Source organism: Macrobrachium rosenbergii, chromosome 14 (assembly GCF_040412425.1).
Source record: "Macrobrachium rosenbergii isolate ZJJX-2024 chromosome 14, ASM4041242v1, whole genome shotgun sequence".
In the NCBI taxonomy this organism is placed as follows: domain Eukaryota; kingdom Metazoa; phylum Arthropoda; class Malacostraca; order Decapoda; family Palaemonidae; genus Macrobrachium; species Macrobrachium rosenbergii.
In genome coordinates, this window is record NC_089754.1 from 33119884 (window position 1) to 33144883 (window position 25000).

At 35.6% G+C, this 25000-nt stretch overlaps 3 protein-coding genes, 1 long non-coding RNA gene and 2 pseudogenes across 4 annotated transcripts in view; 5 read left to right on the top strand and 1 right to left on the bottom strand.

The window, feature by feature from the left end:
• Positions 1–25000, bottom strand: part of LOC136845884 (uncharacterized) — a 315993-nt gene that overhangs the window by 183369 nt on the left and 107624 nt on the right. The window lies entirely within an intron of this gene.
• LOC136845633 (uncharacterized) lies at positions 1194–6487 on the top strand (annotated as a pseudogene).
• LOC136845594 (uncharacterized) lies at positions 9589–10933 on the top strand. Its single transcript, XM_067115756.1, has 2 exons — positions 9589–9691; positions 10245–10933. Exons 1-2 carry the CDS (start codon positions 9658–9660, stop codon positions 10802–10804), a joined length of 594 nt encoding a protein of 197 aa, XP_066971857.1. The 5' UTR covers positions 9589–9657; the 3' UTR covers positions 10805–10933.
• Positions 14611–16098, top strand: LOC136845595 (uncharacterized). Its single transcript, XM_067115757.1, has 2 exons — positions 14611–14750; positions 15410–16098. Exons 1-2 carry the CDS (start codon positions 14714–14716, stop codon positions 15964–15966), a joined length of 594 nt encoding a protein of 197 aa, XP_066971858.1. The 5' UTR covers positions 14611–14713; the 3' UTR covers positions 15967–16098.
• Positions 19574–21020, top strand: LOC136845596 (uncharacterized). The gene is made up of 2 exons (XM_067115758.1): positions 19574–19688; positions 20360–21020. The coding sequence occupies exons 1-2, from the start codon at positions 19655–19657 to the stop codon at positions 20881–20883; spliced, it is 558 nt and encodes a 185-aa protein (XP_066971859.1). The 5' UTR covers positions 19574–19654; the 3' UTR covers positions 20884–21020.
• On the top strand, positions 22789–24106 carry LOC136845635 (uncharacterized; annotated as a pseudogene).

Sequence of the window (25000 nt, forward strand, 5' to 3'; positions counted from 1 at the left end):
AAGAATGACCTTAAATTAAGCATTGAGTGGTGAAAAAATTACCTCATATTAAGCACTTGCGTGGTCAAAGACTGACCTCAAATTAAGCATTAACTGGTCAAAGAATGACCTCAAATTAGGCACTTGGGTGGTCAAATAATGACCTACAATTAAGCACTGACGTGGTCAAGGAATGACTTCAAATCAAGAACCGGCATGGTCAAAGAATAACTTGATATTAAACACCAAGATGGTCAAAGAATGATATCAAATCAAGCACTGAAATAGTGAAAGAGTGACCTCATCTTGAGCAGGACTATTACACGTAATGGGACCACAGTGCCATGGGCCTCTAGTTGCTAATCAGTCCATGGCTGGCCGGGTTTCATCCGTGGAATAGATTCATACATTCGATTTCCATGGAGTTACCCCCTTCCTCCTTTTTTTCTGGGGGGCGGGGGGGAATCTAGCAGACATTTATTGCCCTTAGGATATATCTAATGAGATTAGTTTTTTGTTTGAAAACTCAGGGGGCATGTATGAGCAAAATAATGATGCATACTCACTTTTGTGGATGTACTTCATCACAGAACAATTGTTAATAACGCGAAAGGATTTTTACTGTCATTTAATCTATAAGCAATGAACGACATGATGTAAAACTTAAACATTATACTTCAATGACACGGGCGAGGTAACTAATTTACTTTGGGCACTTTCATTCACTGTTAGGTAATCAAAAGTGTAATTAATGTTTAATGGCTAATTTTGGGGGGGAACTGAACAACATTTAAGAATTATGATATAAACATAACGGCTGGCGTCAGAGCATAATAATAATAATAATAATAATAATAATAATGGTTTGTATAACAATATATTTTAATATATATTTACATATATACACCACTGGATTTCTTCAATAATAATAATAATAATAATAATAATAATAATAATAATAATAATAATAATAATAATAAATCTTTAAATTACAGCCTAAAAACAAAGCAAATGCTTTGCTTCTGACCTGCTTATTTCCCAATAGGGCATCAAAAGAATTTCTGCTCTTGGACCACACTAATACTTCCAGAATCTCACACTAGAACTACCCCAAGAATTCACTGAGCAAGACTGACGGCACAGCATTCTAAGACAGGTCTTGAGGAGCCTAACAACACAGTTCTTTAATTCTATTTCAAATTCTTCTTGCAGGGATGAAGTTGATGGCCTCATCCACTATTTCTTTGACTAACTGCTTACGTTGGCGCTCACTGACAGCTGGGTCAACAGGTGGACGGCATGCCGGTATAGAATCAAATACAAAGTACCCTATTTTGTTCTTCCATATACCATACACAGAAAGATCATCAGCAGCACTGAGCTCTCAACGGACAGAGCCATTCATCTATACCTTTTGCATTATTATATTTGCCTACTGATATTAACGTAGCAAGCTGAATTTACCTATCCAGCATTTTCCAGGTCGTCTTCGACTCCTCTCTCCAATACACACACATACATATACACACACACACACACACATACATATATATATATATATATATATATATATATATATATATATATATATATATATAAAATATATAGATATATACATATATACATATATATATTTATATATACACATATATATATACAATTATGTATCTTTTACAAGAAACGAGGCATACTGCAAGTAATACGTATATATAAAGCAATATATATAAAATTAAATATCATAAGTAAAATTTATACATTTTAAACATTTAAAATTTTTGTAAAATTTATACATTTTAAACGATGCCAAAATAAAAAACATTCATTCCCGTGTGACACTACCTAAAGCTGACTGATGCACTCCTTTTCCAGTCATGGCCCCCCCGCCTCCCCAATTCGGATTTCAAGTCCTGACAGATTATTTCATCATTTCCTACGTCAAGTTGCGAGAGGGAAAGAACAAAATGATCTCACAAGAATCGTTTGTTGTCTGGCCAAGCGAGGAAAAACAATTCTGGATGAACATTACCGTTAACAGTTACATTTTAATGGCGCAAAGTTCTCCTTTGGGAAACGTCAGTTGCTCAAAGATACAGGAATGAACAATGCGCGAGGCTTTGAAAGCTTTCAAGAGATGTCTTATTATATTATATATCTTTTGACAAGCAACGGGTTGTGAAAGAACTCGTTTACATCAAAACACCCCCGTGAGAAATTGCTGAACTTGATATATCCCTTTATATTTACTTGATGTACAAACAAACACACACACACACACACACATATATATATATATATATATATATATATATATATATATATATATATATATATATAAAGTATATATATATACACACACATTATATATATATTAAATATATATATATATATATATATATATATAAAATATATATATATATATATATATATATATATATATATATATATATATATATGTATATACATACATACATACACACACACACACACACACACATATATATATATATATATATATATATATATATATATATATATATATATAAATTCATTTACATATCCATATAAAACACACCTTCATGAAACAAATGCATATGCAACACACAAGAACATAAACGTCAGACCTCATCTAACCTGAAGTCTCTCAAACGACTGCATTAGCCAGGAGATAAGAACACGAATGCAAATGAGAGCAACAATTCACACGGTCGTATGAATACAAATTCCGTCTCCACTTTCGCCAACTCAACTCCGTAGTAGAGATATGCATCTTGCAGACAGACAGACTGTGACTAAACGTCTACTGGAATGCTTAGTGGGAATGTTTAATATTCATTATGTATTTGTTTTTAACGTGAAGTCGTTTCTCTTACTAGGGTTGGCTGTCCAGCAAATCTAAACAAGAGGTCACTGGCAATATACATACATACATATATATATATATATACATACATATTTATACACACATATACACACACACACACATATATATATATATATATATATATATATATATATATATATAAACATGCTTAAAAAATCTCAGTAGATGCACGTGACTTCAGTATATAAGCGAATACCACAGGAAAATGACAGGCAGAAATTCAGTACCAGGCGCCTTTGCGTGTTTATTCACGCATCTTCTGCCTGTCATTTTCCTGTATTCTTATATATAAATATAAATATATATATATATATATATATATATATATATATATATATATATATATATATATATATATATATATATATGTGTGTGTGTGTGTGTGTGTGTGTGTGTGTGTGTGTGTGTGTTTGGTAGAGTCCACAATGAAATTCGTGTTACAGAACATTGTATATTAAAAATACATATGTACAGAGCTTATAGCTTTCGTCCATCTGCTGTGGACTTGATCACTAAAATGCAGTATAATAAACAACTGAAGAAACAAAATAAAGCAAGAAACCATACAAATCAAACAAACATTACAGAAAGTAAAACTATTTAATCAGTTTGTTGGGCCCTTGTCTATTCTACAATTCTTCGAGACCTTCTTGGCGGAAGAAACCTGGAGTCTTTCGCTGAAGAGCTAACGAGGTGATTATGTTCTAAATTTTGACTTTGATTTAGGGAAGAATTCAACTGGCTAGGTATATTTCTAAAATTACGAATACCAGCATAGTTACAAGTTTCTTATATTATTTTCAACAATGACCAAGTTTCCATCTATGGTATTGTTTAACGAACTGAGGGCGCCTTCAATACATCTTCGGGTGGATCTGTCCAAGCATTTACACACAACTTGACCGTTTTGAAAATTTATTCTATGATCCTTTTCCCAGGCGTGTCCAGCTATAGAATTATAATTATTCCCCAATTTACATGCTGAAATATACTCATTTTTGCGTTTACCAAACGAACGACCACTTACTTTTACCGATATGGCAAGAATCACAATCCAAGCAACCAATAGTATAAACATCAATATCTTCAGACATTTTTACAGGGTTGTTTTTTATAATTTTTCTCCCAACTGTGTTAGGGTACTATAATACAATATTGTACCCGTGTTTTTCAATATCTAATTTTTGAGAAATATCTTTAAGTTCCTTGTTGAAAGGGAGTGAAAGTGCTTTCTGAAATGACGGCTGTTCAGGTCTTTCCCCTTGAGTGACAACTGAGAGAAAATTTTCTATAAAATATTTAGGGTAACACAATTTATGAAAACTTGAAACTATACACTTTAACTCTTTATCTAAAAAACACGGGTCACACACACCGATATCGTGTACAAGAGCCTTCTTGAATATTTCATTGCTGTTATTCTGAAGTGGTTAAAGAATAGGTAGCATAATGCAATATCTCTAATAAAGGAACAGAAACAGAATAGGTTACTCCCCTGCCTTGTACAGTAAACCGATGGTGTACAGATACTTGTAGCCTGGTACACGAGGAGATGGTTATAGTAAGACCCCAATACCATTTGAAAAACCAATAAAAATTAATATACGAAGGTAAAAGCAAAGTTACGCTAATCGGAGTTACTTTAAATGAATCAAGAGATCTGATTAATGCGAAAATACACGTATACAGTACTTAACGAATTTTGCTTATTATTCTTGTACTTATCAAATGTTTAACTGTCTGGAAGTTTTACAGTAAGACAAACAGGTCGTCTCTATTCACTTTGAAGCTAAGTATATGATCTTTCAATAGCCGAATATATTATTAATATTATTATTATTATTATTATTATTATTATTATTATTATTATTATTATTATTATTATTATTATTATTACTTAAATGCAACGTGTAACCAAAGATAATTTTTGTATATAACTATATGTTGCATAGATACAAAACCTGGCCACTACAGAAGTATACGAAGAATGAAGGTGCCTTTGCCCGAACTCCAGGACGGTGCATAACGTCCTTAGAGGTGGGATTGACGTCTCGACACCGTTCTTACATGACCGTCGTCTTTCACTGTATCTCTATAATGAAAAACGACAGTCATTTCACTGTACGGATACACTAGAAATTTAAAATGAACTTACATTTTCACGACCTTTCAGAAGTGAGAGAGTACTATAAAATATAATGTAGGACCATTTGGAAAAAAGAAAAGGCAGCAAATTTTCGGAAGTAAACTCCAACTGTGAGATGTAAATAAATAAATACACTAATCCTTGAAGGAAGAGAGAACCAATTAAGGAACACAGGAATTCCATTACCTTTAATCAACTTCCTGGAAGATGTTACTACGGGCCTTGCGGGCACCCAAATCTCATCTCGGGTCTTCCATGACCTTTTCCCAATTCGCTCTCGTTTGTCTGCACCGCCGTCAGTGACCTTGGCTGACCTCGACGCGAGGTGACCCCCTATGTATATATACCGGAGATAAAGAGTTCTTAGTATCACTGCAGTTTATACACCTTTCCGAGACGGGTGAAAATCTTTCCGTGTTCTCTCAAGAGATGGCGTTGGTTAAGACTATGCTTCTTCTTGCGTTGGGTATGTGGTAATGTTTTTTTTTTTTTTTGATAGCTAATAAAATGTAGAACAAATATTAACAAAACAGCTATTAAACTCTAAAGGTATAGTTTGTGTTAAAGCTACAATAATTTTAGATAAAAGTACCTTAGGAGATTTTATATATAAATGAAACGACCAAGGAACAACCGAAGATAATTTTGTTTATTATACGAGGGGAAAATATTGGGTAAATAACTCTACTTCACATGAAAACTTAATTCATCAAAACATTTTTTGGTACGATGGAAGAAATGTTTTACAGAAACATTCAATCTTTTCCACATGTACAGTAGGCTCAAACTGATATAAAAATATAAAAACAAACTGAAATACAGGTTTTTCTATTAATCAAGGCTTGGTCTACAACAATAATAATTTAATTAATGCTTCCTCTCTTTTCAGCCGCTCTAGGGTCAGCCCATCCCCAAGTAGGCTACGACATCTCAGCCCCATCGGCTGCCCCTGGGTACTCCTACGGTGCTCCTGACCTCCAGGTGCTGCTTCCACCCTCAACGGAGTTGTGGCAGGAGGCAGCGGTGACCCTATCGCTGATTTAGCCGCTAACATCCCCGGAGGAGGCGTCCCTGGGCAAGACTACCCAATCCTGGCTTCAGTCCCAGACACCGGCTTCGTCTGCGCAGACCAGGAGTTCCCAGGGTACTACGCTGACACCGCTGACGAAGCCGGCTGCCAGGTCTTCCACATCTGCCAGTTCGACGGCCGCCAGGACTCCTTCCTCTGCCCCAACGGCACCATCTTCAACCAGCAGTACTTCGTCTGCGACTGGTGGTTCAACGTTGACTGTGCCGCCTCCCAGCAGTTCGTCAGCCTCAACGCTGACATCGGCAAAGTGCCTGACGATGCCCTAGAAGGAGCTGCCTCAGACATCTCCCTCTCTAATACTTACGGTGCCCCTCAGCAGGTAGCTGCTCCTTCAAGCAGCTACGGAGTTCCTGCTTGAACCTTGTAACATTTCAAGTGCCACTAGACTTCTCAACTATTAAATATTTATTTTCTCAAATCAGAAATGGTAATATATACTAGTATGTACTGTATATCAGGCATTTAAATTATATACCCCAGCTAATAAAAATAAGCAGGTAAATGAATGACATTTCCTTCAATTCCTTGATTCTAACAGGCAAGTGCTATCGTGACTTTCCAATCGTGGAAATCTACGTCTGTATTTGTCCAATCCTAATCTGATTCACGTTAAGACTCAAGAAAATCTCAGTCTTTATGTTTTACCCTGATCTGCTGCAAAAAATGATTTTCAAGAGTATCTTCGTCTGTCTGTATTTTCCTGGTGTAATTTACCATAAAAGATTAATGACAATCTGCGTCTGAACCTGACCAATTTCGATAAATACGATAAAGATTCTTCGTATTTATAAGTCAGTCCTCATCTGTTTTACCATAAAATGAATGCTCTAGAGGTTTCACAACATCCCGTGTACAAATCAATAATTAAACTGGAATGCGAATTAAAATCCTATACTTTTCAATCTTGTTAAAAACAGACAAACCGACAAAAGAAAAGGAAGCTGCCCAATCCACCCAAAAGAAAAACAAACAAATAAATAAATAAAATAGTAATGGCATATGAATTACAAAGGTTCTCTAGGACCGCTTTGCTTTTTTCATGGAATAATCTTGGGAGTGACAAACAAATACTTTATCTTTTTCCAAATACAAAAAGAGAGTGAAACCAGTGTAGTGTTTGACCTTACACACAGAATAAAAAAAAAAAGATTCTACAACACCAAGGGAAGACTGAAAGATATTAAACATCTGGCACTCGAATACCATCCACATAACATTTGCGGGATTCTCTTTCCAAATATCTGGAGGAAAGTAGGCACAAATTATCTTTGGGGCAGTCTAGTCTGATGATAATTGCTGTGTGCCAGAAGTAGGGATTTGTGAAATCTGAAAACTCCTCCATACACAATAAAACCGAGACTCTGTAATGACTGATAAATATAAACAAGTAAAAAATATGCTGAAGTTTCTTGCGCGCAACCGAGTTTTTGTACAGCATATAATGCTTTATAAAACTCTTAACCACGGCCCATGAAACTCTCAGCCACGGCCTGGTGGTGGCCCGTGTTGTGAGCACTTACAGCGCTGCCAGACGCACACGATCATGGCTAACTTGAACATTAAATCAAATAAAAACTACTGAGGCTAGAGGGCTGCAATTTGGTATGTTTGATGATTGAAAGGTGGATGATCAACATACCAATTTGCAGCCCTATGGCCTCCGTAGTTTTTAAGCTCTGACGGCGGACAGAAAAAGTGCGGACAGAATAAAGGGCGGACGGACAGACAAACAGCCAGCTCAGTAGTTTTCTTTTACAGAAAACTAAAATAGTTGGGAGGGAGGGGTCTGAGTTTGAAGCTGGAGATTATTTCGTGATGTAAATCAGTATATACGTTGCGAACACCATGCTCAAAGCAACAAAGTCTGTTTATGGGAATGAAATACTACGATGAAGTATTCTGGAATCATGATGTTCAACTACAACAACGTAACGTAGAGATGCATAAATACGTATATAAATAGTATTTAAAAATACGATGCCAATTTCGAAATCTGCGGCTCAAATGAAGAATAAGCTTTTTCCTACGAGTCAGTCTACCCCTTTCATCGTATACTAATATGAACAGGTAACCTCCCCGTACACCTGTGCTGTGAATAATGACAAAGCTAACCCTATTTACATTTTGACAGAGAGAGAGAGAGAGAGAGAGAGAGAGAGAGAGAGAGAGTTGCAGCTGAATGGACTTGTTTCTCCACAGTCTTTATATGAGCAGAGCAATGCAAATATGCAAAGCGTATGCAAACTTAATACCCACTGGACAATCGTTCATTCATTAAGAAAAAGACTGTATTGATAAATGCTTTCTATTGTCTTGGATCAGTAGCTATATTTCATTACGTATTTTGTGCTACCTCGAGATTCGTCGAGGGCAGAGGAGAGGGGGGCTGAGGGGAAGGAGAGTTCGAATTATTAATAAAATATAAGAACATGATTGTAGATTTTTTAATTTTTTTAGAGACCGAGATGGGAAAAATGCCGAAAATCTGCCCGGCACCTCAAGGATAGGTTGAATGACTGCACTTGAAAAAACTGTAACTTCCACATAATTCGTGCCGGATTTGTGAAGCCTGATGCGTGGAAAAAAGGAAGACAGTGGAGGAGGCTTACAATGAAGGAGTACATGAGTGCAAAGTCTAAAGTAACATCTGTAAAACATGAAGGTTGCAATCTGACCAACGAATTGAAGCGGAATCCATTGGGATAAGAAGATTGATTGTTGAAATCTAAATATTATTTTATCCCGGCATTGAAAGAAAGAGCCTTTATTTTTTAAAAGAGAAGCTTCTGACTCTATCCTGTCAAATAACATGTAATTAAACAATTTTCGATTTTTGAATGGAATAACAACAGCAATGAAAACAAAATGGAAATCGTCAAGGTCCTACAAAAACAAGCGTGAAGATTACTTGTGAAATATTAAAAGAAATGGTTTGTAGCTAATATTTCAAGCATATATACCTGAATGCAAGACCAGTGTACCAGGGATTAAATATGTCTAAAAATGATGAACTGTAATCCAACTCTCTCAAAAGGATGAATATAACAAACCAACAACATGAACACAGCATTTACAATAGCATTCAAAAGCAAAACATTAAAATAACAATCAAAAATAAATATATAGTATACATATACATATATATATATATATATATATATATATATATATATATATATATATATATATATATATATATATATATATATATATATATATATATATATATATATATATATATATTATTATTATTCTCTAAACAACTTCCTTTAACACTTACGATGAAAACAAATTAGCTAAAACGCCTAGGGATAAATCATATTACCCCAATTGCATACAGTGAGGAGCATCATCTTAAGACACGAACTTCAATCATTTTTCATTAACCTTCCCCTGCCCTACTCTCTTTCGGACATCAGAGCGTCCTTGGCTGACCCTCATGCCCATCTCCAGTGGTATTTAAGAGGCAGAAGGAATCCTGGGCATTGCAGACCAAGCTCGAAGTGCATTCTTGAAAGACCTGCAATCTTCCCCTAGCCTGATTCTGTCGCTTTTGCAACGATGGTGGTCACGTCTGTTGTCATTCTTGCTCTCGGTAGGATATGGAATAGTGGATCGTTCTGCTTTGTATATGTCAATTTAAATAGTTTTGTGCGATTATATAAAAAATTTTCTAGAGGATATCTTTGCTTTATGGGAGAGTAAATATTATTGTTTTGGTTCTTGGACTTCAAAAAGGGAGAACATAAAATTAGGGTAACTACGCGAAATGATCACTATTTATTTACATAATTCTAATGTGTTCTGTAAAAATGAGATCATATAGATCAAAAAAAAATTTATATATGTACAACACATATTATATATATATATATATATATATATATATATATATATATATATATATATATATATATATATATATATATATATATATATATATATATATATATATATATATATATATATATATATATATATATATATATATATATATATATGTTATTGAAAGCTATTTTAATTTTCTTGCTTTATTTAGCTCAACTTCTTACACAAAACCTATCAATGTGAGCAAGTAGTTTTATAGGACAAACACGCTCACAACCCAAAATACACTTCAACCTTTCAACACCTCTCTCTCCTTCCAGCTATTCTGGGCGCAGCCCACCCTCAGGTGGGTTACGACCTCCCAGAGTCATCCCCAGCACCAGGTTACTCCTACGGCGCTCCTGAACTAGAAGCAGCTGCGTCCACCCTCAACGGCGCCGCTGCTGAAGCCGAAGAAGACCCCATCGCCGCCTTGGCCGCAAACATCCCCGGTGGAGGTGTCCCTGGGGAAGATTACCCAATCCTAGCTTCAGTCCCAGACACAGGCTTCGTCTGCGCAGACCAGGAGTTCCCAGGGTACTACGCTGACACTGCTGACGAAGCCGGCTGCCAGGTCTTCCACATCTGCCAGTTCGACGACCGTCAGGACTCCTTCCTCTGCCCCAACGGCACCATCTTCAACCAGCAGTACTTCGTCTGCGACTGGTGGTTCAACGTCGACTGCGCCGCCTCCCAGCAGTTCGTCAGCCTCAACGCTGACATCGGCAAAGTGCCTGACGATGCCATAGAAGGAGTTGCCTCCGACATCTCCCTCTCTAATACTTACGGTGCCCCTCAGCAGGTAACTGCTCCTTCAAGCGGCTACGGAGTTCCTGCTTGAACCTTGTAACATTTCTAGTGCCACTAGACTTCTCGACTATTAAATATTTATTTTCTCAAATCAGAAATGGTAATATATACTAGTATGTATATCAGGCATTTAATTTATACACCCCAGCTAATAAAAGTAATCAAGTAAATGTATATTATTACCTTCACTTCCTTGATTCTAATAGGCAATGCTATCATGACTTAAGATTCCTTAAGAGACATTTCGTATCTATGTCTGCCCAATCACGGAAAACTATCTCTGTATTTGTCCAATCCTAATCTGATTCACGTTAAGACTCAAGAAAATCTGAGTCTATCTGTTCTACCCTGATCTGCTGAAAAATAAGAATGTCAAGAGCATCTTCGTCTGTCTGTATAATCCTGACATAATTTACCCTAAAAGATTCATAACAATCTACATTTGAACCTGTCCTATTTTGATACATTACAATTCCTCGTCTTTACACGTTCAGCCCTTATCTTATTTTACTATAAAGTGGAATGTATCTCGTTTTGTGAATGAGCTAAAGACTTCACAACATCCCGTGTACAAATCAATGCTGCAACTGGAATGCAAACAAAATCCTACGGTTTTTATTTTCGACAGAAACAGACGATTGGAATGATGAAAAGCAACCTCCCTAATCCACGCCAAAAAAAAAAAGAAAAAATCCAAATAAAAAATGAGCTGATAAATACATATATAAAAAGTAAGGAGTTTATAAATAAATACATATAAAATACGGAGTTATTATGCTATATATCTTATGAAAACTCACAATGGTGCATTAATTACAAAGGCTCTCTACGACCACTTTGAATAATCTTAAGAGGGACAAAAAATTAATGCATCTTTTTTCCAAATGCAAATGGAATCAAACCAGTTAATTACGGCAAGAATCTAGCTTCTTGCCTTACCCAAAAACAGTTTAGCTGACTACTTCACGAAGAAATGTTAGACCCTTCCGTAAAGAATAACAAATAAAGTTCTAGAACACCAAAGGAAGAGTGAAAGCGAAAACATCGGACGCACGAATTCCTAACCTACATAATATCAGTGGGACTATCTCGGAAATGTCTGGAGGAAAGTCGACGCAGATTATCTAAGGGCAGTCAAGTCTGATGATGATTGCTGTGTATCTGAAGTAGGGGTTTGTGAAATCTGAAAACAGTTTATACACAACAAAGGGAGTCTCTGCAATGACTGATAAATGAAAAAAAAAGGAAGGGGAAGGGAGGGGGTCTGACTTTGAAGCTGGAGACTCTTTTCGTGGTGTAAATCAGTAAATATGGTACGAACATCAAGCTCAAAATAACAAGGTTTGTTAATGGGAATAAAATGCTACGATGAAGTTTACGGTAATATCATGATTTCCAACTACAACAACAACAACAACAGATAAGCATAAATACGCATATAAATAATAATAAAAATTGGGTACCAATTTAAGGTTTTCAGGATAAAATGATGACTTTTTCTAGGAGTCAATTAGTTGTTTAACAATAAAATTAACTGGTAACGGTTCCGCGTACGCCTGTGCTAAGTAATGACAAAGCTAACCGTATCTGCATTTTGACAGAGAAAGATAGATAGAGAGAGAGAGAGAGAGAGAGAGAGTTGCAATAGGTCTCTCGTTGCAGCTCATTGGAGCTGCTTTCCAGTCAAAGTATATAAGCAAAGCAATGCAAATATGCAAAGCATATGCAAACACAATATCCACTCGGCAATCGTCCATTCACTAAGAATAAGAATGTATTGGTAAATACTTTCTATTTTCTTGAATCAGTTATCAAATTTCATTACACATTTCACGCTCCTCAACATTTGTCAAGGGTAAAAGAGTGAAAAAAGATAAAAGATAAGCGTAGGAATGATTAATATTTAAGAATAAGAACAAGATGTTTTTTTTCAGGCACAGACGCCGAGACCGGCAACACTGTCGAAAATCCCCCAGCCACCTCAAAAAGGTATGTTAAAGGACAATTTTAAGCGATGATAAGGTTAAATAATCCCGTAAACACCGAAGAAGGTAGAGAATTCAAAATTCTGAATGTGAAGGGTATAAAAGTATACAGAGCTGACTGGTTCTTGAAAAAATGTGTAACTTCCGCACAATAGGTGTCGGATTTGTGAAATCTGATACGTGAAAAAAAGGAGACTGGAGAAGGCTTACAATGAAGGAGTCCAAGAATACAAGGTTTAAAGTAATATGTGTAGAGCAAAAAAGTCGTAACCTTACGACGGCGCTGAAGCCAATCCACAGAGAAAAGAAGATTGATTAATTTTAATTCTACTTTTATTCAGGCACTGAAAATGAGAGGAGAAGAGGAGTCCTTTTCATGCGAAGGGCTCCTGACCCTACCCTATTAAATAATGTATTTGAAAATAATAGTCGATTTAAAAATGGATTACAATAATAAACAGGTAAAAAATGCGCCGAACTTTCTTCGGCGCAGTCGAGTTTTCTGTACAGCCACTAGAGCGTATAATCAAGGCCACCGAAAATAGATCTATCTTTCGGTGGTGTTAATATACTGCTGTATGAACCGCAGCCCATGAAACTTTAACCACGGCCCGGTGGTGGCCTATCCTATATCGCTACCAGAAGCACGAGTATTGCCAAATTTAACCCTAAATAAAATAAAAACTACTGAGGTTAGAGGGCTCCAATTTGATATGTTTCATGATTGGAGGGTGGATGATCAACATAACAATTTTCAGCCCTCTAGCCTTTATAGTTTTTTAGATTTGAGGGCGGACAGAAAAAAGTTGTTGTTGTTTTTTGATTTGGTGCGGAAAGAATAAAATGCGGATGGACAGACAAAGACGGCACAATAGTTTTATTTTACAGAAAACTAAAAAAATAACAAAAACAAAGTATCAGAAAAAAGGTCTGACCTATTGAAGCGAATAATTTCCTAAACATACTGAAATTTGTACAATCATTTGCAACGGTAGAAGGAAATACGAAGTATTTGTTGCACTTGATGCAAGTTTTCCTTAATATAGTCATAAACTGTTGATTTCATATTTTTCTTAATGAATTCATAAACCAGATTTGATCACAGACATTTCCATAGCGTACACGTTATAACCATGAACATGTAACTCTCTTAAGCAAATGGTGTACTGATTTTTCTCAGAAATACACTCTCTCATACACTGTTCAAGTACACCCTCTTCATTCCAATACACTGCGCATCACACATTTATGTAGAGCAACATAAATGGGGGTGATCCTCAACAAAAGGCTATTTTCCTAGCTACTCATTTATATTATGACTTTATATTTAGTTATGACACTAGAGGAATGCAGTAGCATCATAAGTTGGCATAGGCAGCTTACACACAGAAAAAAAAATCACACCACAATCTTTCATCATTCCTGAATAATGTATCAAAGGATTAAATATTTACGAGAATACAGAACTTCTAAGTAAACTCTCAAAAAAGGAATGTAAACAGGAAAACCGTGAAGGTCAATTTATATAGAATATCTTGACAAAATGTAAAAAAAAAAAAAGAAAGATAAATAAACGTCTAAGCTTATAGGATTCAAAAGCAAAACATTAAAACAACAGTAAATCAGTCATTTAATTAGTTATGTGTTCTTCCAAAGAACTTCCTTTAACACTTACGTTGAAAACAAATTAGCTAAAACGCCTCGGGATAAATAAGATCACCCCAATTGCATACCGTGAGGAGCATCATCTTGAGACATGACCTTTTAAATTTTGCATTAACCTTCCTCTGCCCTACTCTCTTTCGGACATCAGAGCGGCCTTGGCTGACCCTCATGCCCATCTCCAGTGGTATTTAAGAAGCAGAAGGAATCCTGGGCATTGCAGACCAAGCTCGAAGTGCATTCTTGAAAGACCTGCAATCTTCCCACCGCCTGATTCTCTCGCTTCTACAACGATGGTGGTCAAGTCTGTTGTTGCCATTCTTGCTCTCGGTAGGATATGGAAAAGTGGATCGTTCTGTTTTGTAAATATCAATTTAAATAGTCTGTGTCATTATATAAGAAATTTTCTAGAGGATATCATTTATTTATGGAAGAGTTAATATAGTTTTCGTTCTTGGGCTTCGAAAAGGGAGAAAGCAAGCTACGATTATTACGAAAAGCCCTATACAGTAACTGCAGTCCAACGGAAATGATCACTAATTAATTAATAATTAATATTCCGTTTTGTCTGTTATGACTGCCAAACATTCGGACTCTTCAAAGTCCATTTTTTCTTTACAAATGGTTGAGATTTTTCGGCAAACCATCAGTGAAAAATTCTATACGCAGTACATGCATATATCACAGTATATATATATATATATATATATATATATATATATATATATATATATATATATATATATATATATATATATATATATATATATATATATATGTATACACACACAATATATTACACACATTTATATATGTTTATATTCAAACATATAAATAAAATTAAAAGCTATTTACAGTATTTTATACGTTTATTTAGTGAAAGTTCTTATACAAAAACTTATCGATATGAGCCGGTAGTCTTTGAACACAAATAAACAGACACAGCCCAAAATACATTTTAACCTTTCAACACCTCTCTCTCCTTCCAGCTATTCTGGGCGCAGCCCACCCTCAGGTGGGTTACGACCTCCCAGAGCCATCCCCAACACCAGGTTACTCCTACGGCGCTCCTGAACTAGAAGCAGCTGCGTCCACCCTCAACGGCGCCGCCTCTGAAGCCGACGAAGACCCCATCGCCGCCTTGGCCGCCAACATCCCCGGCGGAGGCGTCCCTGGAGAAGATTACCCAATCCTGGCCTCAGTTCCAGACACCGGCTTCGTCTGCGCGGATCAAGACTTCCCAGGGTACTACGCTGACACCGCTGACGAAGCCGGCTGCCAGGTCTTCCACATCTGCCAGTTCGACGACCGTCAGGACTCCTTCCTTTGCCCCAACGGCACCATCTTCAACCAGCAGTACTTCGTCTGCGACTGGTGGTTCAACGTCGACTGCGCCGCCTCCCAGCAGTTCGTCAGCCTCAACGCTGACATCGGCAAAGTGCCTGACGATGCCCTAGTAGGAGCTGCCTCAGACATCTCCCTCTCGAACACCTACGGAGTTCCTCAAGTAACTGCTCCTTCAAGCGGTTATGGAGTTCCTGCTTAAAACTGCTTACATCAGCGTCACAGGGAAAATGTCAGTTTTAGCTTCCCATAAATTATTCTATTATTTATTTCCATAACCCTGTTCTATATAGGCTATGAAACAGATAATGAAATAAAGGGATATAAAGGTCGATGTTTCTGTTTTATTATGTTTTCATTAATTTTTAAATTAACTGGCACCAATCTAACATTTTTTTTTGTTTTACGACGTTGCATCTAAAGGCATTATTTAATTTTTTTTTAGCGAACTTAGTGAATTTTACAAACATTTTTCTAAATCATACAGATAACTTCAAGCTCAAAACTTAAAAAAAATACTTTTTTACTACAAGGTCCAAAAGTATGTAAGTGTAAAAGTCTGCAACAGATCCCCCTATACAACATATATCCACAACATCTTTTATACCTTGTAACTTAACATTCAATCTTATTTCTAGGTGTATACAAATCACATGCAACTCTTTCCGAAATTTCCATAGCAAATACTACAGCTTCCAGATCTGAAATCCTATGAAACATCTGCCCTGGTATACGATGCATAGTCACATTATGTCATTATTAATCTTACGGTCCCTGCCACCTAGCTAATACATATATATATATATATATATATATATATATATATATATATATATATATATATATATATATAGTATATATATTTAAATATATATATATATATATATATATATACACATATATATATATATATATATATATATATATATATATATATATATATATATATATATATATATATATATATATATATATATATATTTTTATATATTTGGGGAAAGAGGAGGGAAGACCTAGAAATGGATGGAAAGATGGAGTGTAAAAGGCACTGGAAAGGATCTCCAACATACAGAGAGCAAGTCTGCGTTGAACGCAGTTTAAGAGTGATTGCGCTAGTGAACACAGTCCTTTCATTTCTTGGAAGCCAACCCCTGTAACAGGAAACGGATTACTGTTAATATGTGTATGTGAGTTTGTGTAATGCACAAACACACACATACAAAATGAACAAGGTGTCCATATATTTCGGCTCATACTAAAACCACAGCTCAATTGATGAAAATGGAAAGTAAATATATAATATATATATATATATATATATATATATATATATATATATATATATATATACTGTATATATATGTATATGTATATATATATGTATGTATATATGTTATATATATATACTTGAATATATGTATATATATATATATAATTTATATTATTTATATACACATACACACACAAACACATTATATATATATATATATATATATATATATATATATATATATGAATATATATATATTTATATATTTATATATATATATATATATATATATATATATATATATATATATATATATATATATGGAGAGAGAGAGAATAGAGAGAGAGAGAGAGAGAGAGAGAGAGAGAGAGAGAGAGAGAGAGAGAGAGAGAGAGAGAGAAATTATTTAATAAAACATGTCATCTCTGACTTTTTACCATAAGAGGACATCATGTTCGGTGGAAGTTTAATTCAAATTACTGTTTCCACACCTGAATAATACAAATATACAAGTGAATAAATAAATGATTTACTAAAATCACACCTAGAGGGAATTTTCCTTTCGAACACGAGAAGACAGTTGTTAAATTACAGGATTCTAAATCAAATTGCAAATCACTTTCACAACAAAAGTTCTGAGGCATCTGAGAACACATTACCAATCTTTGAATGTTTCAGAACCAGTGAGTGCAAGCAAGGTTTTGGGTAAATAAAATAAACATTTCATTAAATAGAGAGATAAACAAAACGCTTTTCCATTTAAAAACAAATTGAAAGTAGTAAAACTAACCAGGCAAGCAAATGTCCCCTGATAAAGATTTAAGACAATTACATTCAAAGAAATAGCATCAAGCAATTATATAGGTGGAAGAACAGTTGAAGCCAAAGTCACCTGATGTCATTAGTATGTTATAATGACCTCTACAAACACACCTCACATACGACCATTATGTAAACTGACTTATTCATAAGAGCATTCCATACGTCGAGACATTTGTATCTTGGACTTAGTAATGATGGCAGTCCCCGACGTGGAAATTACTATTCTTCTACTTCTACTTCCAGTATTTCAATTCTGTTCCAGTTCCTATGCTCTGTGTATCCCTGGAAAATTGCCTCTTTATAGGGGTTATTTATATAGGCATTAGCCTCCTTTTCTCTGTCTCTCTCTACGGTATTGCTAAGAGGTGTTAAACTGTTAGAAGATTTTCTAAGCATCCTGATACGCCACCAGCATTGCTTTTCCCTCTGCCTGGAAGTCCAAAATTCTCTCTCTCTCTCTCTCTCTCTCTCTCTCTCTCTCTCTCTCTCTCTCTCTCTCTCTCTCTCTCTCTCTCTCTCTCTTAATCTTTTTAAGGTATTAGCAGGAGGTGTTGAAATGCCAACAGCATTCTCTAAGCATACTGAAATGCCATCAGCAGTTTCTTCCACTTTCTGGAAACCCAGAATATTTGCATCCGAATGCATATCAGGAACCTTTTAAAGGTAAACACTGATATACAAAAGATTATAGCTGAGGAGAAACTAAGTCTGAATCCAAATTCATACATACTCTTAAAGTATTTTACAAATAAATGTGGGAAACATAGTGATACAGGGAGGTACTTTTTAAAAATATAAACAAACCATAGATACTCATATGACACATTAAATCTAGACTTTATTATAATTAAATTCTTATTAAGGAAGAATGTATATTTTCATAAGGGTTTATAAGATACATGGAAATCCAAAAAAGAGATAGATATACCTCTTAAAAGGATATAGGACTGTAATAATTCAGGAAAACAAAATCAGGAAGAGAATTCCAAACAATTATCCTGACAGCACAAACGTGAATGCATGACTAAATTACTATATGCGCAAAGTAGGTAGTTCCACCTATTTAAAAAAAAAACTTGAGATTCGTAAATTATTTCAATTGCCAAAATGAACAAGAGAGAACAAAGATGAAATGAAGAAGTAAAACACTGTCAATAAAGCTGAAAATTATTAAAAATAACAAAATGCAGTCGTCCAGATCTTCTGGAAAAAGGATACTGGAAGTAATTTGAAAATACATAAAAATAAAGAAAATGTAGTTCAGATCTGGAAAGAAGGCACTGGAAAGGTAATTTGAAAATACTTAAAAATACATAAAATGTAGTCGTCCAGATCTTCTGGAAAAAGGTTACTGGAAGCAATCTGAAAGTACATAAAAACAAACAGAATGTAGTTCACATCTGGAACGAAGACACTGATAGTAATTGAAATTTTCTTCAAGATCTCAGAAATAACAACATTTACAAAAACCAAAAAGGTCTCAGCGGAAAGAGTCAAAATACCCACAAAAAATTACCACAAAATGGCCACAATAATAAACAAAAGATCGCAGACGTGAAAAGTCCCATCAAATCTCCTGACCTCGCTTGCCCTTTCCAATCACCACGGCTGGACTAGAGTACTGGACTGTGCTGTGGTGGCCTTGGATGACCCAGCTGACCATCGCGGGCCATTAAGAAGTATATAAAGAGGCTAAAAGGTGTCCAGAGCATCACAGTTCACGCTAAGAGCTCGTTCTCCAAACACCTGCTGCTTCAGCCTGCATTTCACTTCGTTTCGTTCAGCCGAATCTGTCAAGATGATCGCCAAGTTTCTCGCTATTCTTGGTTTGGGTAAGTTTTTCGAAATGGGTTTTGTAATCATCAAAAATGAAAGAAGTGAATAATTTATTTTTCCTCTGAAATTAATCAATGATCGAATCATATTGTCCCAAGAGATTATTATAATGTATAATGTATTTGAATGATAAATAACGAAGGGAACTATTTATTTTCTGAAATTAACTGATGATCGATTCATATTGTTCCAAGAGATGATTATAATGTATAATGAATTTGTAATGATAAACAACTAAGGGAATTATTTATTTTCCCTCTGAAATGATTATTGATTCATTCATATTCAGTGACATGAGGTGATCGCAGCGAGTTATGAAAATTTATCATTCAACAAGTTATTACACTTTCTTTATATTAAGCCGAAATATATGAACTACTAAACTTAAAATATAAAGCAATATATATAAATCACCTACAAATTTAGGTTACAATTGTTGAAAGCACCCAAATTATTGTTGGTAAAAATAATGGCCTTTTGTACAAGGCAGGTTGATTCAAAAGGATTTTATATAATTATTACACCATCATTATATAACTAAAAACATTACGTTTACTTTTATCTGATTTACATATTTTAATAGATCCTAAGAATGCAGACATCTACATCAGACACTCTCACTGACAGAAACCACATTACGAAAACTTAACAATGACTTCCTTTTCAGCTATTCTCAGCACAGCCCACCCTCAGGCGGGTTACGACCTCCCAACGCCACCAACTGCACCTGGCTACTCCTACGGCGCACCTGCCGAAGGGGCAGCCGGAGCTGAAGAAGACCCCATCGCCGCCTTGGCTGCTAACATCCCTGGCGGAGGCGTCCCTGGAGAAGATTACCCAATCCTGGCTTCAGTCCCAGACACCGGCTTCGTCTGCGCCGAACAGGAGTTCCCAGGGTACTACGCTGACACTGCTGACGAAGCCGGCTGCCAGGTCTTCCACATCTGCCAGTTCGACGGCCACCAGGACTCCTTCCTCTGCCCCAACGGCACCATCTTCAACCAGCAGTACTTCGTCTGCGACTGGTGGTTCAACGTGGACTGCGCCGCCTCCCAGCAGTTCGTCGGACTCAACGCTGAGATCGGCAAAGTTCCTACTGACGAAGCTGCCTCTAATGTCTCCCCCTCGAACTTGTACGGAGCTCCACAACAAACAGCTGCTCCTTCGGGCAGTTACGCAGTTCCAGCTTGAACTTTGTAACATACCAAGTACCATTTGAATTCTAAACCATATTTAATTTTTTTTAAAATCAGAAATGGTAATATATACCAATATGTATATCAGATATTTATTTTATACAGACTTGCTAATAAAAACATTCAGTTAAATGACTCGTATAATTTCCTTCAACTCTCTGAAATTAAATATTAGACCAAAATGTATGAGGTTATGTTTTAACAGCAGTATAGTTAGTGTCTAAAAAAAGCATACCTTCAAATAATTAATAATATTTTTTAGCCACTGTGAACACATGACTCTCACGTACTATCTTAAGGTTTCAAATTGATTGTCTAACCACAGGTGAAATCTTGAAAAAAAAAAAAAAAAATCATGAAATATTGATTGTGAAGCCAGGAGAGAACTCTGTCTTCATCCAGATATCTCCAACTGATTATAAAGTATTCTTAATTTAAGTAAAATTAAATTTTCTGTCAACTATTACGAGTATCTAGGAAAATGAAAATGCCAAATGCTAAACCCATTATCCAACAAGTAAAAAATACGCCGAAGTTTCTTCAGCGCAATCGAGTTTTCTGTATAGCGTATAATCAAGGCCACCGAAAATAAATCTATACTACAGTGGTCACGGTATAATGCTGTATGAGCCGCGCCTCATGAATCTTTAACCACAGCCCGGTGGTGGCCTCTCCTATATCATTGCCAGATGCACGATTATGGCTATATTTAACCTTAGATCAAATAAAAACTACTGAGGCTAGAGGAATGCAATTTGGTAAGTTTGATGACTGGAGGGTGGATGATCAACCTCTCAAATTTGCAGTCCTCTAGCCTCTGTAGTTTTTCAGATCTGAGGGCGGACAGAAAAAAGTTGTTGTTTTTGATTGAGTGCGGACAGAATAAACTGCAGACGGACACACAAAGTCGGCACAATAGTTTTCTTTTACAGAAAACTAAAAATAACAAAAACAAAGTATCAGAAAAAGGTCTGACCTATTCAAGTGAATAACCTCGATAGAAACGGATAATTTCCTAAACATAATGAAATTTGTACAATGATTTACAACCACAGAAGGAAATACGGAAGTATTTGTTGCACTTGACGCAAGTTTTCCTTAATATAGTCATAAACTGTTGATTCCATATTTTCCTTAATGAATTCATAAACTGTAGATTTGATACTAGACATTTCCATAGGGTCACGTCTTAACCACAGACATGTAACATCTCTTAAGCAAATGTGTAAAGATTTTTCTTAGAAATACACTATCTTCATTCTCATACATTGTACAAGTACACCCTACTCATTCTAATACACTGTGCACTACACACTTATGTAGAGCAACATAAATAAGGGTGATCTCCAACAAAAGGCTATATTCCCAACCAATCATTTATATTAAGACTTTATATTTAGTTATAGCACTTGAGGAATACAAGAGTAGTTATCACAAGTCGGCATAGGCAGCTTACACACAGAAAAATATCATAAAAAAAATCACACCACGATCTTTCATCATTCCTGAATAATGTATCAAAGGATTAAATATTTACGAGAATATAGAACTCTCTCAAAGAGGAATGTAAACAGGAAAACAGCGAAGTTCAAGTTATATAGAATATCTTGACTAACTGTAAAAAAAAAAAAATAATGAAAGGTAGATAAACCTCTAAGCCTTTAGCAGTCAGAAGCAAAACATTAAAACAACAGATATATAATTAGATATATGTTATTCCAAACAACTTCCTTTAACACTTACGATGAAAACAAATTAGCTAAAACGCCTCGGGATAAATCACATCACCCCAATTGCATACAGTCAGGAGCATGATCTTAAGACATGACCTTTTAAAATTCCATTAACCTTCCTCTGCCCTACTCTCCCTCGGACATCAGAGCGGCCTTGGCTGACCCTCATGCCCATCTCCAGTGGTATTCAAGAGGCAGAAGGAATCCTGGGCAGTGCAGACCAAGCTCGAAGTGCATTCTTGAAAGACCTGCAATCTTCCCACCGCCTGATTCTGTCGCTTCTGCAACGATGGTGGTCAAGTCTGTTGTTGTCATTCTTGCTCTCGGTAGGATATGGAAAAGTGGATCGTTCTGTTTTGTAAATATCAATTTAAATAGTCTGTGTCTTTATATAAGAAAAATTTCCTAGAGGATATAATTTATTTATGAAATAGTTAATATCATTGTTTTCGTTCTTGGGCTTCGAAAAGGGAGAAAGTAAGCTATGATTATTATGAAAAAGCCACATAACTGCGGTCCAAAGGAAATGATCACTAATTAATTCATAATTAATATTCCCTTTTGTCTTTTATGACTGCCAAACATTCGGACTCTTCAAAGTCCATTTGTTCTTTACCAATGGTCGAGATCTTTCGGCACACCATCAGTGGAAAAAAATTGTATATATCACAGTATGTATATATATATATATATATATATATATATATATATATATATATATATATATATATATATATAAATATATATATATATATAAAATTAAAATACAAATAAAATTAAAAGCCATATATTTTATTTCACTGTTTAGTGCAAGTTTTTATACAAAATCTCATCGATATGAGCTGGTAGTCTGTGAACACAAATAAACAGAATCACAGCCTAAAATACATTTTAACCTTTCAACACCTCTCTCTCCTTCCAGCTATTCTGGGCGCAGCCCACCCTCAGGTAGGTTACGACCTCCCCCACCCTCAACGGCGCCGTCGCTCAAGCCGAAGAAGACCCCAACGTCGCCTTGGCCGCTAACATCCCAGGAGGAGGCGTCCCTGGGGAAGATTACCCAATCCTGGCTTCAGTCCCAGACACCGGCTTCGTCTGCGCCGACCAGGAGTTCTCAGGGTACTACGCTGACACCGCTGACGAAGCCGGCTGCCAGGTCTTCCACATCTGCCAGTTCGACGGCCGACAGGACTCCTTCCTCTGCCCCAACGGCACCATCTGCAACCAGCAGTACTTCGTCTGCGACTGGTGGTTCAACGTGGACTGCGCCGCATCCCAGCAGTTCGTCAGCCTCAACGCTGACATCGGCAAAGTGCCTGACGATGCCCTAGTAGGAGCTGCCTCAGACATCTCCCTCTCGAACACCTACGGAGTTCCTCAAGTAACTGCTCCTTCAAGCGGTTATGGAGTTCCTGCTTAAAACTGCTTACATCAGCGTCACAGGGAAAATGTCAGTTCTAGCTTCCTATAAATTATTCTAATATTTATTTCCATAACCCTGTTCTATATAGGTTATGAAACAGATAATGAAATAAAAGAATATAGAGCTCGATGTTTCTATGTTATTATGTTTTCATTAATATTTTAATTAATTGACACCAACCAAACTTTTTTATTTGTTACGATGGTGCATCCAGAGAGAGGCATAATTAAAATTTTTTTTTAACAAACTTAGCGAATTTTACAAACATTTTTGTAAATCATACAGATAACTTCTAGATCAAATCTTTAAAAAAATACTTTATAACCACAAGGTCCAAAAGTATGTAAATGTAAAAGTCTGCAATAGATCCCCCTATACAACATATATCCACAAAATCTTTTATACCTTGTAACTTAACATTCAATCTTATTTCTAGGTGGACACAAAGCACATGCAGGTCTTTCCCAAATTTCCATAGCAAATACTACAGCTTTCAGATCTGAAATCTTATCAAACATCTGCCCTGGTATACAATACATAGTAATATTATGTCATTATTACTTTTATGGTCTCTATCCTAGTTTTTATATAATATATATATATATATATATATATATATATATACATATATATATACATATATATGTATATATAACATTATATATACATACATATATATATATATATATATATACATATATACATATATATATATATATATATATATATATAATATATATATATATATATATATATATATATATATATATATATATTTATAAGATAGATAGATGGAGTGTAAGAGGCACTGGAAAGGATCTCCAACATACAGAGAGCAAGTCTGCGTCGAAGGCAGTTTAAGAGTGAATGCGCCAGTGAACATAGTCCTTTCATTTCTTGGAAGCCAACCCCTGTAACGGGAAACGGATTAATGTTAACATATGTATGTGTTTTGT